The following is a 14,605-nucleotide window of genomic DNA, read 5'->3' as shown; positions in this document are numbered from 1 at the left end:
CTTCTTTTTTTGTTGTTTTTTGTTTTGTTTTGGTCAGTTGTGGGGCTTGAACTCAGGACCTGGGCTCTTTTTGCTCAAGGCTAGTGCTGTACCACTTTGAGCCACAGCACCACTTCTAGTTTTCTGGTAATTAATTGGAGATATGAGTCTCATGGACTTTGCTGCCTGGGCTGGCTTTGAACCATGATCCTCAGATTTCTGCCTCCTCAGTAACTAGGATTACAGGCGTGAACCACTGGCGCCTGGCTGGTTATTCTTAATATCCCTCTTCCTTGTCCCTCAAACCCAGACTGCTATCAATCTTATCACTCTTATCCTCTGCATACAAACTACCTTATTTTTCTACATTACCATTGCTACTTCCTTAAGCCACATTCTCTACCTAGACTCATGGCATAAATTTCTAGCTGGGCCTTTGTTCCGTTTACTTTTGCGTCTACTTGGTGCACTTGCTCCATGATACTGAGAGTTCTTGGAATGCAACTCAAACCATTCTGAAAACAGCCTACTAACTTATTACTATTTAGAGTCGCCCACAAAGTGTTCAGATTCTGCTTCCTTTCTTTCTTGCTATACTGCCTGCAGTGGTGTTCCCACTGCTTTTCTCACCTATCTCATTCATACTCATCCTCTGGTCTCTTCTTAATTCTTATTAACTTGGGGAAGTCTTCACTAACAAATACCCTCCTCATAGTGCTGAGGAAATATATACCCTCACAATGAAAATGTGTGTAATAGAGAGAGAGAGAGACACACATATGTGTGTATAATATATTAATATATACTATAGCCCAGTATCTTATAGGAAATATGGATGAAGGAATAATAATGAATAAATATTTGCCTAATATTAGTTAAATTCGGGCTTGGTTTTATTTTTAGTGATAATGGAGATTGAACCCAGGGCCTCTCACTTGGCTGGCAGTTGTCCTACCACTTAAGCCACATTTCTGGTGCCTTTCTTTTTCTGGCTGTTTTCAAGATCAAAGTCTTTTACGCCTAGGCTGGCCAGGGCTATAGCTCGGGATGGCCGGCACTGCCACTGTGCCCAGCTAACATGCTTCCTCTGTAGCTGGGATGACACTGTGCACCGTTGCACCTAAACCACTGTTTGAGAGGGTATCTGGTGGACCTCTATGTTCAGGCTGACCATGAGCCACAATCTTCCTTCCTTATCTTTCAAGTAGCTAGGATTATAAGCTTGAGCCACCATGCTCAGCCAAATTAAACTTTTAAAAAAATTTTCTTATTTAAATTTTAAAATAAATTTAAAATAAATTTGGAAGGTTGGGAGCTTGGCTTAAGTGATGGAACACCTGCCTGTTAAGCACAAGGACCTCAGTTCAAACCTCTGTGCTGTCTAAATAAATTAATGATTTGGTAGTGCCAACTTGCCTTACCAGTACTGTCAGTGTTTGTGGTATTGTCGATACCACTTGGCCTGTTTATAGTAAGAAATGACCACTTGAGATCATAAAGGGAAATACATATTACACATACTACTTGCACAGCTGTACAGTGTTTTTTAAACTATCTGTTTAAAATGCCTGGAGATGGCTTTTTCTGTTGAGGAAAAGTGTTTTTTTGTGCATAAAAAGAAATAGCAAAGGTTGGAATCCATAGTAGGTAGTAGCAGTATCTGTACCATGAAAGAAATACTAGAAGAAAACTCACTTGTTTCAAAACCTTTCCCCAGTGAGGTTAGTTCTGATGAGCCAATTGGTTGTTTTTTGTGGGTTTTTTTCTTTTTTTGGGGGGGTGGTTTTGTTTGTTGATCATGAGGCTTGAACTCTGGACCTGAATGCTGTCCCTCAGCCCTTCAGCTCTAGGCTAGCAGTCTGCCACTTGAGCCACTACACCACTTCCGGTTTTCTGAGGGGTTTATTGGAGATAAGAGTCTCACAGAGTTTCCTGCCCGGGCTGGTGAGCCTCAGACCTCAGCCTCCTGAGTAGCTAGGATGACAGGCATGAGCCACTGGTGCCTGTCTCTGATATTGTTAATGCAGTTTTCTCTCTCCACTTACCTGAACTTTCCACGGCTAATGTAAGCTTTATTTTCCAGCATCACGGAACACATTGACTTTGCTACCCCCATACAGCAGCCAGCAGTGGAGCCGCTGTGCAATGCCAATCTCCCCACGAGCATGCACACTCTGGACCACTTGCAAGGGGTGTCCAACAGAGCCAGTCTGCACTACATGGGTGAGAGTCAGCTGACAGAGGTGAGTGCACAGCCTTGTCCTCTTGAGTCCTCAGCTGGAGGTGGAACGCACAAATAATTGGGCCTTACTCTTCCATTTTTTTTCTTTTTTTTTTTTCTTTTTTTGCTATTTTTTTTCATTAGGCTCTTACCTACGTAGCTTTAAGCAGAGACTCGTTTCTTTCAGGACCTGAAAGAATGAACTTATATTTTCTTAATTCATCAGAGTGGGTCGTATTCTTTCTTACCTTCAGGGACACATATTTGGTGCAGTTAACTTTCCTGATTTGTGTGTGTGTGTGTGATACTGGAATTTGAACTCAGGGCTTCATGCTTGCTAGGCAGTCTACTACTTGAGTTCCCTATCCCCCAAGTCTTAGCCATTTTGCTTTAGTTATTTTTTCAGACAAGGTATTTCATTTTTGCCATGTAGCTGGGATTTAAGGCCTATACAGCCCCTCGTGGCTTATTTTGTGGAGATGGGGTCTCACTGATTTTTTACATGAGCTTATCTCAAACAACAATTCTAAGCAATGAACCTAGAATTAAAGACATGTACCAACATACCTGACCTTCTGTTGCCATTCTTAAGCCAGGTACAGAGAGCCGATCAGCAAATGCCTAGCAAAAGAATATACCTGAAAGATTTAGAAAGCATGCCATAGATTACCTCACTAGAAAATGGGTTAAATGAATTTTGATGCAAATACGAGATAACATATAATGGCACCATAAGGAAATATATGGTAAACATATTTATTGGCATAAAGAAAACTTTAGGATATTGTAATGTTCAGAATATGTTCTAGGTTACAATATGTAGTCCTATATTTTGTGACAAATAATACATGAATACATAGAAAAAAGTATCTGAAAAAATAAAGCTATTAACACTGAGTGACAGAATTACAAGTAGCTTCTGTTTCCTTTCTTTTCTAAAGTTGCTGTAGTGAATGTGTTTTTACATGTCTGTAATATTTTCTATGAAGTGGAGAAAGACTGAAAGGCTGGCCAGCCAGCCTGAAAGTTGTCTTCCAGAGGCACATCACCTACAGGAATATACCTTGTATCCCAGAGACACAGAGTGCTTTTGGGCTCCAGTGCCCATCTTAGTATCACAAATATCCTGTCTCATATACCATCTCCTTCTGTCCCAGGTATTGCAGAATCTTGGCAAAGATCAGTATCCACAACAGTCACTTGAACAAATTGGCACCAGAATTGCAAAAGTTTTAGAAAAGGTAAGTCACCTACAGGAAAGTTGGAAATGATTGCTCACCTTCCGACTTTCTTTCCAGATTACTTGTCCCTAAGTCACCTCTGCTGTTCATTAACATTGGAGACCAAAGGCAGAATGTGATTGGTCCTATTAGAGTGTTCTAATCACTTTCCCATTATATCCATCTCTCACTAGTGTATTTTTCTGTCTTTTCTGTCTCGTGTGGTGAAACTTACATAACCAACATTGACATATAGAGTAGATACTGTTGGAAACCCTAAATCAGGTGTTCATTGGTGATGAAGGACTTCAATGAAAATTTCTCTGGAAATCATGAAACAAAGTATTTATAAAACTATTTTCATAGTATTTTTATAGAGAAAATATAATTGAAAATTTCTAAGGCTGCTCTTCTACTCCATGTGATACTTGTATAAAGGAAGTTTTTAAAGTTTAATTTGACTACCTTATGACTAAGTATGTCTCCACTTTATTACTGTATAATATTGAAGAAGTTATATACAATGACTAAGATAAGCAGTTTAACCTTCAGTATGAATATGACAGTGAGATAACAATTTCTTCCCTTTTTTAAAAAATCACACATGGCAAAATCATCAACAAAACACATGTACAGTGAAACTAGGACATACATATCCTCCCTAGACTCAAAAAAAGAGAATAAGTATTGCCAAAAGTGGTTAAGGGAAGTGGCGCTGTAGCTCAAATGGTAGAGCGCTCGCCTTGAGCTGAAGAGCTGAGGGACAGCGTCCAGGCCCAGAGTTCAAGCCCCATGACCGACAAAAAAAAAAAAAAAAAAAGTGGTTAAGATCAACCCAGAGCCATATACAATGAGCTAAGATACACAGTTTCAAAATATGTTAACGAACATCCACTACAGGAACTTTTTACAAATAGCCTAGACAGGAAGATCCTGAGTAACAAAAACAGAGCAGACACAGCACTAATACAAATAATGAGAATACTTAGGAAACAGCAGCAAAACTTACTAAAAAGAGCAGAAAAATATTGTTGTGGGATAAGTTATAATTCAATATAGATGTTTTACCACCATATCAAATAATTTCCTGTATGAATAAAGATTACAAAGTAAAAATACAAAACTGCAGAAGAGATAGGTTAAAAAAAAATGTAAAAAGGAGAGATAGAAAACAAATACAGGCTGAATAGCCCTTCTCTACAATACTTAGGAAAAATATCAAGGTAATAATGACACAGTCAGAAGGAATTTGGTCTGCCAAATGCAGACCAGACCACAGGAAACTGAAGTGAGAACAGCAGCCACCACAAGACAGAGAGTTAAATAGAATGGAAAAAACATTTTAGGTGTCATAACTTAAACCAAGAATAAAATAAATAAGACTTTTACTGTTTTATGTCTATAAAATATATTTAGTTAAAAGAGCGTAACATTTGCCAAAGCAGACTGACCCAAAACAGCCACAATGGTTACTCAGGCAAATCATTTGACTTTAAAAGGAAAGAGTTCTTAACATTTAACATGTGGCACGGCTCAGCAAATTGGTTTTCAAGAGAGATCCTTCTACTTTGGAACAGCTGTACCTTATGTAGGGCATATTTTTTCCACTTATTGTTGGTATTACAAAAAGTAGGTCTCTAAAGCCTTTCTCTTTATGAAGAAAGCCGAAATGAGAAGTCTGAATAGAAATGTGTCAGAACTAGCTGAGAGCTGGGCCAGAATATGGAAAAGCTAGTCCATCTTAAGGACAGATGGTCAAGCACTCAGTACTCACTGAGCCTTGAACTAATGATTAATGGAGCTGAGTCTCAGACTCCTACACTGAACTGATAGAAGTCATGCAAAAACAACATAAATTAGAATTATGAAAACTAAAACATGAGATTATTGACTAATGGGAAAATTTGAACAGCATGTCTACCAAATATTAGAATTATAAGTACAAGCAAGTTACTTCCAACTGAAGACAATACAAGAATTAGCCCAAGAGCAAATAAACTAGATAGTGCCCAAGGGAAAAAAAAGACAAATGAGTAAATGATCCTAAATCCAAAAGGAATGAAGAAAAGGTAAAGGGATCTAAATCCAAAAAGTATGAGTAGGAACTTGCAAAATCTCTATTTTAAGAGACCAAACCTAAGCATCATGAGCATAGAAGAAAGAGAAGAGATGCAGCCTAAAGGGAATGAAAATATATCCAATAAAGTAATAGGACAGAATTTCCCAAGGCTTGATAAAGAAGCAGTCATTCAGACTCAGGAGGCTTGTAGGATACCCAGCTGATCAGAGACATATCACAGCTAAAATAATAAGTGTGTAGAACAAGGGGAAAAAATGAAAACTGCAGGAGAAACACTTAGTCATAAAAAGTTAAAAAGCCATTTGAGTAACAAATTTCTCAGCAGACACTTAAAACACAAGGAGGTTTTAGAATGATGTTTATTTTTGTTAGTTTTGTTGTTGTTGTTGTTGCCAGTCCTGGGGCTTGAACTAAGGGGCTGGACACTGTCCTTGATTTTCTTGGGCTCAGGGCTAGCACTCTACCACTTGAGCCTACAGCATCACTTCTGGCTTGTTCTGTTTATATAGTACTGAGGAATCAAATCCAGAGCTTCATGTATGCTAGGAAAGTTTGCACTCTACCACTAAGCCACATTCCTAGCCCTGAAGTTTGTTTTTATGCAAGTCCTGGAGTGTGAACTCAGGGACTGGGCATTGTGTGCTTTTGTGCTCAAGGCTAGTGCTTCATTTTCAACTTTTTTGGAAATTAATTGGAAATACAAAAAGACTCGCAGACTTGTTCCTATCCAACTGGCTTCAAATTGTGATCCTTACCTCTCAGCCTCCTGAGTAGGATTACATACATACCAGCACCCAGCAGAATGATGTATTTTAAGTGCTAAAATTAAACAGTTGCCAACATAGATTAACTAGCAAAACTATCATTCATAAAGGACAAACAAAAACCATGATAAAAACCTAAATAATTTATAACCACTAAAGCATTACTGCAGAAGAAATACTCAGTTTTACACACAAAAAAGGAAGACAAAAGTAGTAATAAAAATAAGAAAATATTTCTCATTAGAGAGCAAACAAGCAAACGAGAACAGGAAAGAAACAAACAACAAAAACATTTCCAAAAACAACAAAAAAGCAGGGACTGCATACTTCTCAATGATACTAAATGTCATCCCAATTCTCCAAAACACATAAAAGTACAAGATCCTGGTCTGAGGCCATCTAGTCAGAAAAGTTCATAAGACTCCCTGATATACCAGTATTGGGCATATATCTGGGGGAATATAAATCAATATACAGTATTAATACCTGCATATCCATACCTATTGCAGCTATGGATATACTTATTGCCAGACTAGAACCAGCTGAGATGCCAAATACCAATGAATAAAGAAATTATATACAATTCACATACCACGGAATATTGCTTAGCTGTAAAGAAAAATGAAATTGCCATTTGCAGGAAATTGGATGAGACTGGAGATCATCATGTTGAGCAAAATAAGCCAGTCACAGAAAGCCACATGTCCCATGTTCTTAGTTACCTGTGAAGTGCAGCTGTGGATGATGATGCAGTCTTTAAGTATCATTTTCCACTAAAAGGAAATGGATTCTTTGGAAAATAGCTTCTGCTAAGTCTAGGAAAGCCCGGAGGCTCCCAGAAACAACAAAGGTTGTGTCAAAAGAAAGAAGTCCCTTCCCTCTTGCTTTCCAGTCTTTTAGCGCACATATTCACAGAACTGAAGCCTGCACAAAAAGAAAAAGCAGGATTTTCTGCATTACAGCCACAAGATGACAGTGCAGATTATAAAATGTGGATTTGGACTTGAGAGAGAATAGCCTAATAATTATCACAACAGGCATTCATTCGTTTATTCAGGAGATACATAGTAAGTAGAAGCTTACTCTGCCATTTACTTTTTAAGTGGGATAAATCAGTGAAGAAAAATTGAAACAGGCTTGTGGACTCATAGGAACAGAGAAAGGACATATCACCTACAGAGGAGTGATAGCTAAAATAACAGCCTGTCTAAGAGCACTGGTAAAACCAGGGGATAATTTTGGAAGGATTCCAGACCCCCTGTAACTGTGTAACCTGCAAGGAGGGAAGAATAAAGATACTTAAGAAGTGGAAAAGGTTTACTTCTAAGAATCCTAACCCAAAAGAACTTTTCTGTACACTAGTTATAGGAGAATTATCTGAGACACATGACTTGCCAAGCAAAATGATAAACAGGTATGCAAGCATTGCCTATGAGAAATAATAATTTGTAAATGTTTAAAAAAAAATATCTAGCTGGGCACCTGTGACCCAGATCTGTAACCACTAGTTACTCAGAAGGCTGGAATCTGAGGGTTGAGGTTTGAAGCCAGTCCAGGCAAGAAAGTCCGTGAGAGACTTATCTCCAATTAACCACCAAAAAAAAAAAAAAAAAGCTGGAAGTGGAGCTGTGGCCCTGTATTAAAGCCTCAGAACCAGTACAAAAGATAATAAATCAAAATGACTAAATTTAAATCCTGTTCTTTTAGTCAGGCTTTACATTGCTGTGACAAATACCTTAAATAAATCTTACAGGAGGAAAGGCTGGATTTGGTAATAGTACTTACCTGTAATCTTATCACTCAGGAGGCTGAGTAGGCCAGCTGGGGCTACATAGTAGACTCTGTCTAGGGGGAGCGGGAGTAGGCTCACAATTTCAGTGGTTTAAGTATAAGGTTGACTGAATTCATCTCTGTGGGCCTAAGGCAAAGCACAGTATTATAGTGACTAAAGTATGTTGCAAAAGCTGCTCACAGAAGTGGTGCTGTGGCTTAAGAGGTCGAGTGTCAGCCTTGAGCAAAAGCTAAGGGAGAGTGCTCTGGCCCTAAGTACAAGCCCCAGTCCTATCACCAAAAAGAAAAGAGGAAGAAGGGAAGAGAGGAGGAGAGAAGGGAAGAGTAAAAGGGAAAAGAACGGAAGGGAAGAGAAAGGCACCTTAAGAAAAGGAAACCTAATGTTGAATTTCTTTGTAAGCCAGGCACTGCTGTTCATGCCTGCAATCCTAGCTACTCAGGAGGCTGAGAGCTGAAGATTATGGGCAGGAAAGTTTGTAAAAGTTTAATTCTTCCATTAAATCTTCAATTAACCAGCAAAAAGCCAGAAGTGGAGGTGTGACTCAACTGGTAGAACACCAGCCTTGATCTAGCCTTGAGCAGAAAGCTGAGTAAGTGCAAGGCCCTAAATTCAAGCCCCAGCAGTTCCCCCCCCCCCCCATGCACATACACACTCATACACACACGCACACACACGCACCCCTATACATATTCTGGCTTCAAACCATGATCCTCCGATTTCAGACTCCTAAGTATCTAGAATTTCAGGTGCAAACCACTAGCATCCCACTATATGTATATAGGTCTTCCTAAACAGTGGTCTTGGAGTCATATACCCATAAATATCAATGGTCTGCTATACAGTAGAAATGAGGATAGGAGGGGGCTTTTCTCCATGTAACTTTTTATACTTCCAGATTTTTGAAACATGTGAGTTACCTGTTCAAAAAGTTAAATAACTTTAAATAAAAGAGAACTTTAAATAAAAGCTCACGCCTGTAATCCTGGCTACTCAGGAGGCTGAGATCTGAGGATTGCAGTTCAAAGCCAGCCCGGGCATGAAAGTCCATGAGACTCTTATCTCCAATAAACCACTAGAAAACCAGAAGTGGTGCTGTGGCTCAAGCGGTAGAGCGCTCGCCTTGAGCTGAAGAGTGCAGGGACAAGCCCCAAGAGCAACAAAATAAAAGAGAGAGAGAGAGAGAGAACATGGGTCTGCTATTTACTACTTCCATGGCCTTGGGCACAGTACCTAACCTCTCTGAATCATAGTGTTTTGTTTATAAAAATGAGCAAATAGTATTGCCAAGGCCATAAAATTGTTTAAAGCATTATCCAAAGCCCAAACATGTAGTGTTAATAGACACATTTACATTTAGTAAATACTCAGACAGTAGTGAGTCGTGTTACTGTTCTTAATTTGGGCACTCTGGTGTATTACTGGGCAGACACCGGCCTTAGCTGACCATTCCTTTGTAGAACCAGACATCCTGGGTCCTTTCCAGCATGGCGGCCCTCTACTGGAGAGTGAAAGGCCAAGGGAAGAAAGCAATCGACTGCCTCCGCCAGGCCCTCCACTACGCTCCACACCAGATGAAGGTGAGTGGGACGCAGAATGGAGCAACTGTCAGCCATGCCCTTTCTGTTGCTCAGACATCTATTGCGAGGTTTCAACTAGCCTTCCTCACACTCAGCCAGTGTAGAGTGGTGTGTGAATAGGATGGGGCAGAGGGCCACAGCGAGCATGCACCTGCCCCCACTAGCACATCACTCAGGACCTCTTCCACTGCATTGACAGCTACCATTATACATAGAGTAAACCAGCTAAACAGGCAGCCAGCCACCTGGAAGCCTCTCTGTGAGTTACCTTATCCCCACGGGGCCTCTTTACGCCCTTCACTGGAGCTTGAGTTCACTGAGACAGAAGCATGTTTACATTTGTGTGTGTGCAAATTTACATTTGTATACATACATATATATTTGTGTATATATACATACATATACAAATTAATCCAAACATCATAATCATACTTCCTAAAAAGCCAGCATACATCTTGTCAGAAGTATATGAAAATAGTAGAGGCTTAGAGGCGTCATTGGGAGGAATTGGTTTCTAATCAGCTCCTCTTCTTACTAGCTCTATGACCTTAGGCCAGTTACTGAAAACCTGGGCTGGTCTCATCTAAGGACATGCACTATATGGGTGCCCAGAAAGGACAGAAGTGGATCCCCTGTTTCTGAGTCTCCTGTAGACCCATCGTATGTGTGAGATGGCCAGGAGTTGATCAGGTCACATGTTTAAAGGGAAAATAACTTGACAAAAGTGCTATTTGTTCAGTCCATCACTTAGTACCTCTGACTCTGGGAAAATAGAAGAAGGCCAAGACTGTCAGGCCCAGCAGACTTTTTGTAATAGGCCAGTTAGACATTTTGGATATGTGGGCGTAGCCTCTGTCGCAGCTACCCGCTTCTTCCATTGTAGTATGAATTACATGGTAGTGTGAAGAAACACATAGAGGAATACGAGGATACATTCTGACAAAACTTTGGAAGAACAGACATTAGGCTAGATTTGACCTGTGGCAGAATTTTGCCAGCTGTTCCAGGAGATACGGTGATCCTTGCAGAAATACTTCAGCTCTACCACAGTGGGCCCAAACTGTCCCTTTTGTGGACTTTATATAACCAATCCCTGGTAACACAGAGCTGCACCAGAATAAAACAACTACATCGCTCTAGGTTGTTTATTTCCATTGATGCATTTGTTTTTCATTGGTATGTTGAGGCAAGACTTTGTCAGTGGAAGAAGTAATTGGTCTCCTGTTACAGAACTGCAGCCAGCAGCAGACTAGCACCGTGAATTTTACTACCCTGTCATTGGCCAGGAAACACTGGCAGCATTCTTTCCAATCAGAAAAATCCATGATGAAAGTCAAGATTCCCTTTCTCCACTCTCCCTGCCTCCCCCCAGGATGTGCCCTTGATTAGCCTGGCCAACATCCTCCACAACGCCAAACTCTGGAATGACGCTGTCATTGTGGCCACCATGGCAGTAGAGATTGCACCGCACTTCGCTGTCAACCACTTCACGCTGGGCAACGTCTACGTGGCGATGGTGAGTTTGGGGTGTCAGCCATTATGCCAACTGCTGTGGCACAGCGGCACATCTTCGATCCCAGAATTTCTTTGAATATGTCATATGTCATTGTCATTTAGGGTTTCCCCTAAATGTTTTTGAATATGTCATTGTCCTCGGGTTTCCCCTAAATCTTATGCCTAAAACTCACCAGCTCCACCAAGGGTAAAATTGTACGGATAAGGGGTTTGAAAGATTTTTTTTTTTTTTTTACTAATCCATAAAGTTCATCTTAAGCATTTGTAAGTCTGTGGTTCCTCAGAATGAGTTTCACACTGGTAATAGAATCATACTTACCTATAATTTTCTGGAGATACCACCTGTTCCACAGCCCCTCATTTGACATTTCATGTAGACATACATTCATATGCCCCTATGCTTCCCGGGTGGGTTGAGCTAGGCTGTCATTACACACAATGCCTAGTTTTCATAGTGTTTTACGAGTTTTGTTTAAGTGTTTGTCTTTGTCTCTGGACTGCAGGGTCCTCTTCTTCTCCCTGTTCCTAGCACCTCACAGTGTTGGGCCCATAGCAGTTGCTCATTAAATACTTAATGATGATGTAATCCCACTAGGTTCATGGATTCCATTTTCAGAGAAGATGGAAAAGCTATCATCCAGATCCCATATTCTGGTCAGAAACAAGGACTGGTTTCAGAACTTGAATCAGATGGCCCCCTAAAACCTGTCCTAACCAAATTTGATGTAAAAATCCACTTGCATCTAAGATGTTGTGTCACACTTCACAAGTGGCTTTGACCAGGCCACTGTCACTAAGCCAAAAGACTGAGCAGCCCTAGGCTATAAGCCCATGTTTCAGCTTTGACTTTTGAGGCACGAACTAGAGCCTGACCAGATTGATATTGCTGAGTGTACAGATTTCCCTCTCTGTACCTTAAAATTGAAGAATCTATTTTTATCCCCAGTAAGCATGAAATTTTGCTGCTACAAGTGAACAGTTTTGTCTCCTAAGGTAAACAGAATCACTTAAGCAGTTGGCTAGGCTCTTTGTGATTGATGGTCTAAGTAAATCTAGGCAGTTTCATAGTAACATTTGCCAGGCCTTCCAGAGGTTTCTGGGAGGCCTAAGCAGAAGTATTCACAGACGTTGAGCCACTCCTGGTACATTGCAGGGGCTCAGGGATGACAGTTCTGTGACTCCACTGTTACTCCTCTGGCTGGCGCTAACCTGCACTAGCTGGTCTCCACTTGTTCCTTGGCCTTGACTATCTTCCTTGTTATGTCGTTGTGCCTTGGAACTGGGGAGCCACATTCTCCTGCCCGGCCTGAGCACGCTTTGTGGACTTGACTAGGTCTATTGAAAAGTGCTGCACGTTGTCACCAGTACAGAGGTGTTTTTCAAGAGCAAAGAGGTCACAGCACACATTTAGTCTGGTGGTGCCATCCCTCTCACATCTGCCCTCTGTCCCCCACAGGAAGAGTTTGAAAAGGCACTGGTGTGGTATGAGTCGACACTGAAGCTACAGCCTGAGTTTGTCCCAGCCAAGAACCGGATCCAGACCATCCAGTGTCACTTAATGCTGAAGAAGGGGCGGCGCTCTCCATAGTGCCCCTTCCTCCTCTGTCCCCTCCACCCCGTCCCAGCAACAATCAGAACAGGACCCAATCATTGTCTGAATCTACTCTAATGACGTGTGTGCAAATAACCAAGTAAGACTTATAACAGGACTTTTATGTATGTGGTTTGGCTTGATTTTAAGTTCCTTCTTTCCCCTGCCAACCTCAGAAGAAGAATCTTTGGAAACATAAAATTTCTTCAAAGGAAAATGCAGCTTAAAGGTACTGTGTAAATACTGAGCCAAGACATCTCTGGAGCTCTGCTCTGTCTCCCAGACCTCCAAAGCCTTCAGGGCTTCTCTCAGTGGTGCAAGCAGCCTCCGTGGAGAGGCCAAACCACACTGCACCTTCTCTGCTTCTGGCCTGGGCTCTGTCATGCCACATGGCAGTCCGTGAGAGGCAGTGCCCGCCCCCCTAGCCCCGCGCCGTCCTCACGCATCCATTCCATGCTGCTACGTTACACTCTCAGAGGTAGTTTGCAGGGGAGGAAGGGGAATGATTTTAAAAACAAGTATTTACAACAACAGAAACTCTTAGGATCACCTGACCTTTGTAAGTTATTTTTTTGTTGGGGCGGGAGGGGGGCTGAGCAGGGGGAGTCAGCGGTGTGCAACATCTTTACCATTTGTACTTTAATTACAGATCAGAGGATCCCAATCCGTTGAAATCTTATATAACTGGTTTTATATGTATAGAATATGTATATTTGAAACCCTCTACAGGCTGAGTCTATGTTTTACTAATTCTCTGCTCACTGTGCTACCCATCCTGAGATAAGGTGCGACTGTCGGCTCCCTTCCTGAGGCCACCGGAGTGAGCTCCTCCGGAGAGCGCGCAGAGCCAGGGCTGAGCGTCTGCATACAATGCCTTTACCTTTGGTCCCAGTAGAATTGAAATTCCAGCATTTTGGAATCTTCAAGGGCACATACTGAAAACGAAAATAAAAATTGCTTATGGGCAAGACAGGTCTGGAGTGTGACTTCATTAGAGCCAGGCTGGTTGCGTTGCTGTGAAACCTTGCTGTATTGTATCCCTCCCCTGCTCAGGTCCCAAGTGGGCTATATCTACTTTGCCACAGCCATCAACGGTACTGGAGGGCAGGTAAACATAGTGGTGTGGCACATTGGACAGGAAGATGCACCCTCAGCAAGTCTTCAGAGTTTGGTCCATGCCTTCCAGAAAAAGAGAAATAATCTGAACCACACACACATACTTCAGGTGAGCCCTGAGGCTAACTTCCATCCCAGAAGGCCCATCCAGAGCCTTGGGGGAGTTGTGCCTGTAGTAGGTGGAGAATTCCCTTTGAGGACCCACGGACTGCACAGAGCACCCTCACAGGGACTGGTTGGTTCTGACAACCATGCAATCCTTCCAAACTTTATGCAGCTGGAGTCTTGCTAATCCCACCTTCCTCAGATGGACTTGGAGAACAGCAAGCTCATTTGTTACTGCACACAGCCACCCTTTATGTGCCAGGAGGAGCCTGATAATGTGTGTCTTGGTATAACTCTCCACTCCCCGTACCTCACCATTTGGATTTTTTTTTTCTGGAAATTTTCAAGTTACTTTTTTTTTTTTAATTTACATTTGGCCAGGTGCTGGTGGCTCACGCCTGTAATCCCAGCTACTGTAGAGGCTGAGATCTAAGGATCATGGTTCAAAGCCAGCTCGGGCAGGAAAGTAGTCCGTGTAACACTTATCTCCAATTAACCACCAGAAAGACAGAAGTGGCTCAGTGGCTCAAGAGGTAGAGTACTTGCCTTAAGCTGAAGAGCTGAGGGACAGCGCCCAGGCCCAGAGTTCAAGCCACACGACTGACGTAATAAATTAATAAATAAATAAATTTTACATATGAAACA

General features: G+C 41.6%; 1 protein-coding gene across 1 annotated transcript in view; it reads left to right on the top strand.

The window, feature by feature from the left end:
* Ttc17 (tetratricopeptide repeat domain 17) overlaps positions 1-13,706 on the top strand; it is a 77,045-nt gene extending 63,339 nt beyond the window's left edge. The window contains exons 21-25 of the mRNA XM_042671087.1: positions 2,063-2,222; positions 3,358-3,441; positions 9,514-9,633; positions 11,006-11,149; positions 12,605-13,706. Coding sequence (XP_042527021.1) covers positions 2,063-2,222; positions 3,358-3,441; positions 9,514-9,633; positions 11,006-11,149; positions 12,605-12,736 — 640 coding nt within the window. The 3' untranslated portion in view covers positions 12,737-13,706. The remainder of the gene's footprint in view (positions 1-2,062; positions 2,223-3,357; positions 3,442-9,513; positions 9,634-11,005; positions 11,150-12,604) is intronic.
* Positions 13,707-14,605: the final 899 nt, after the last annotated feature.

Source organism: Dipodomys spectabilis, unplaced genomic scaffold (assembly GCF_019054845.1).
Source record: "Dipodomys spectabilis isolate Male_0828 unplaced genomic scaffold, ASM1905484v1 ptg000599l, whole genome shotgun sequence".
NCBI lineage: Eukaryota > Metazoa > Chordata > Mammalia > Rodentia > Heteromyidae > Dipodomys > Dipodomys spectabilis.
This window is presented reverse-complemented; position numbering and strand designations above follow the sequence as displayed.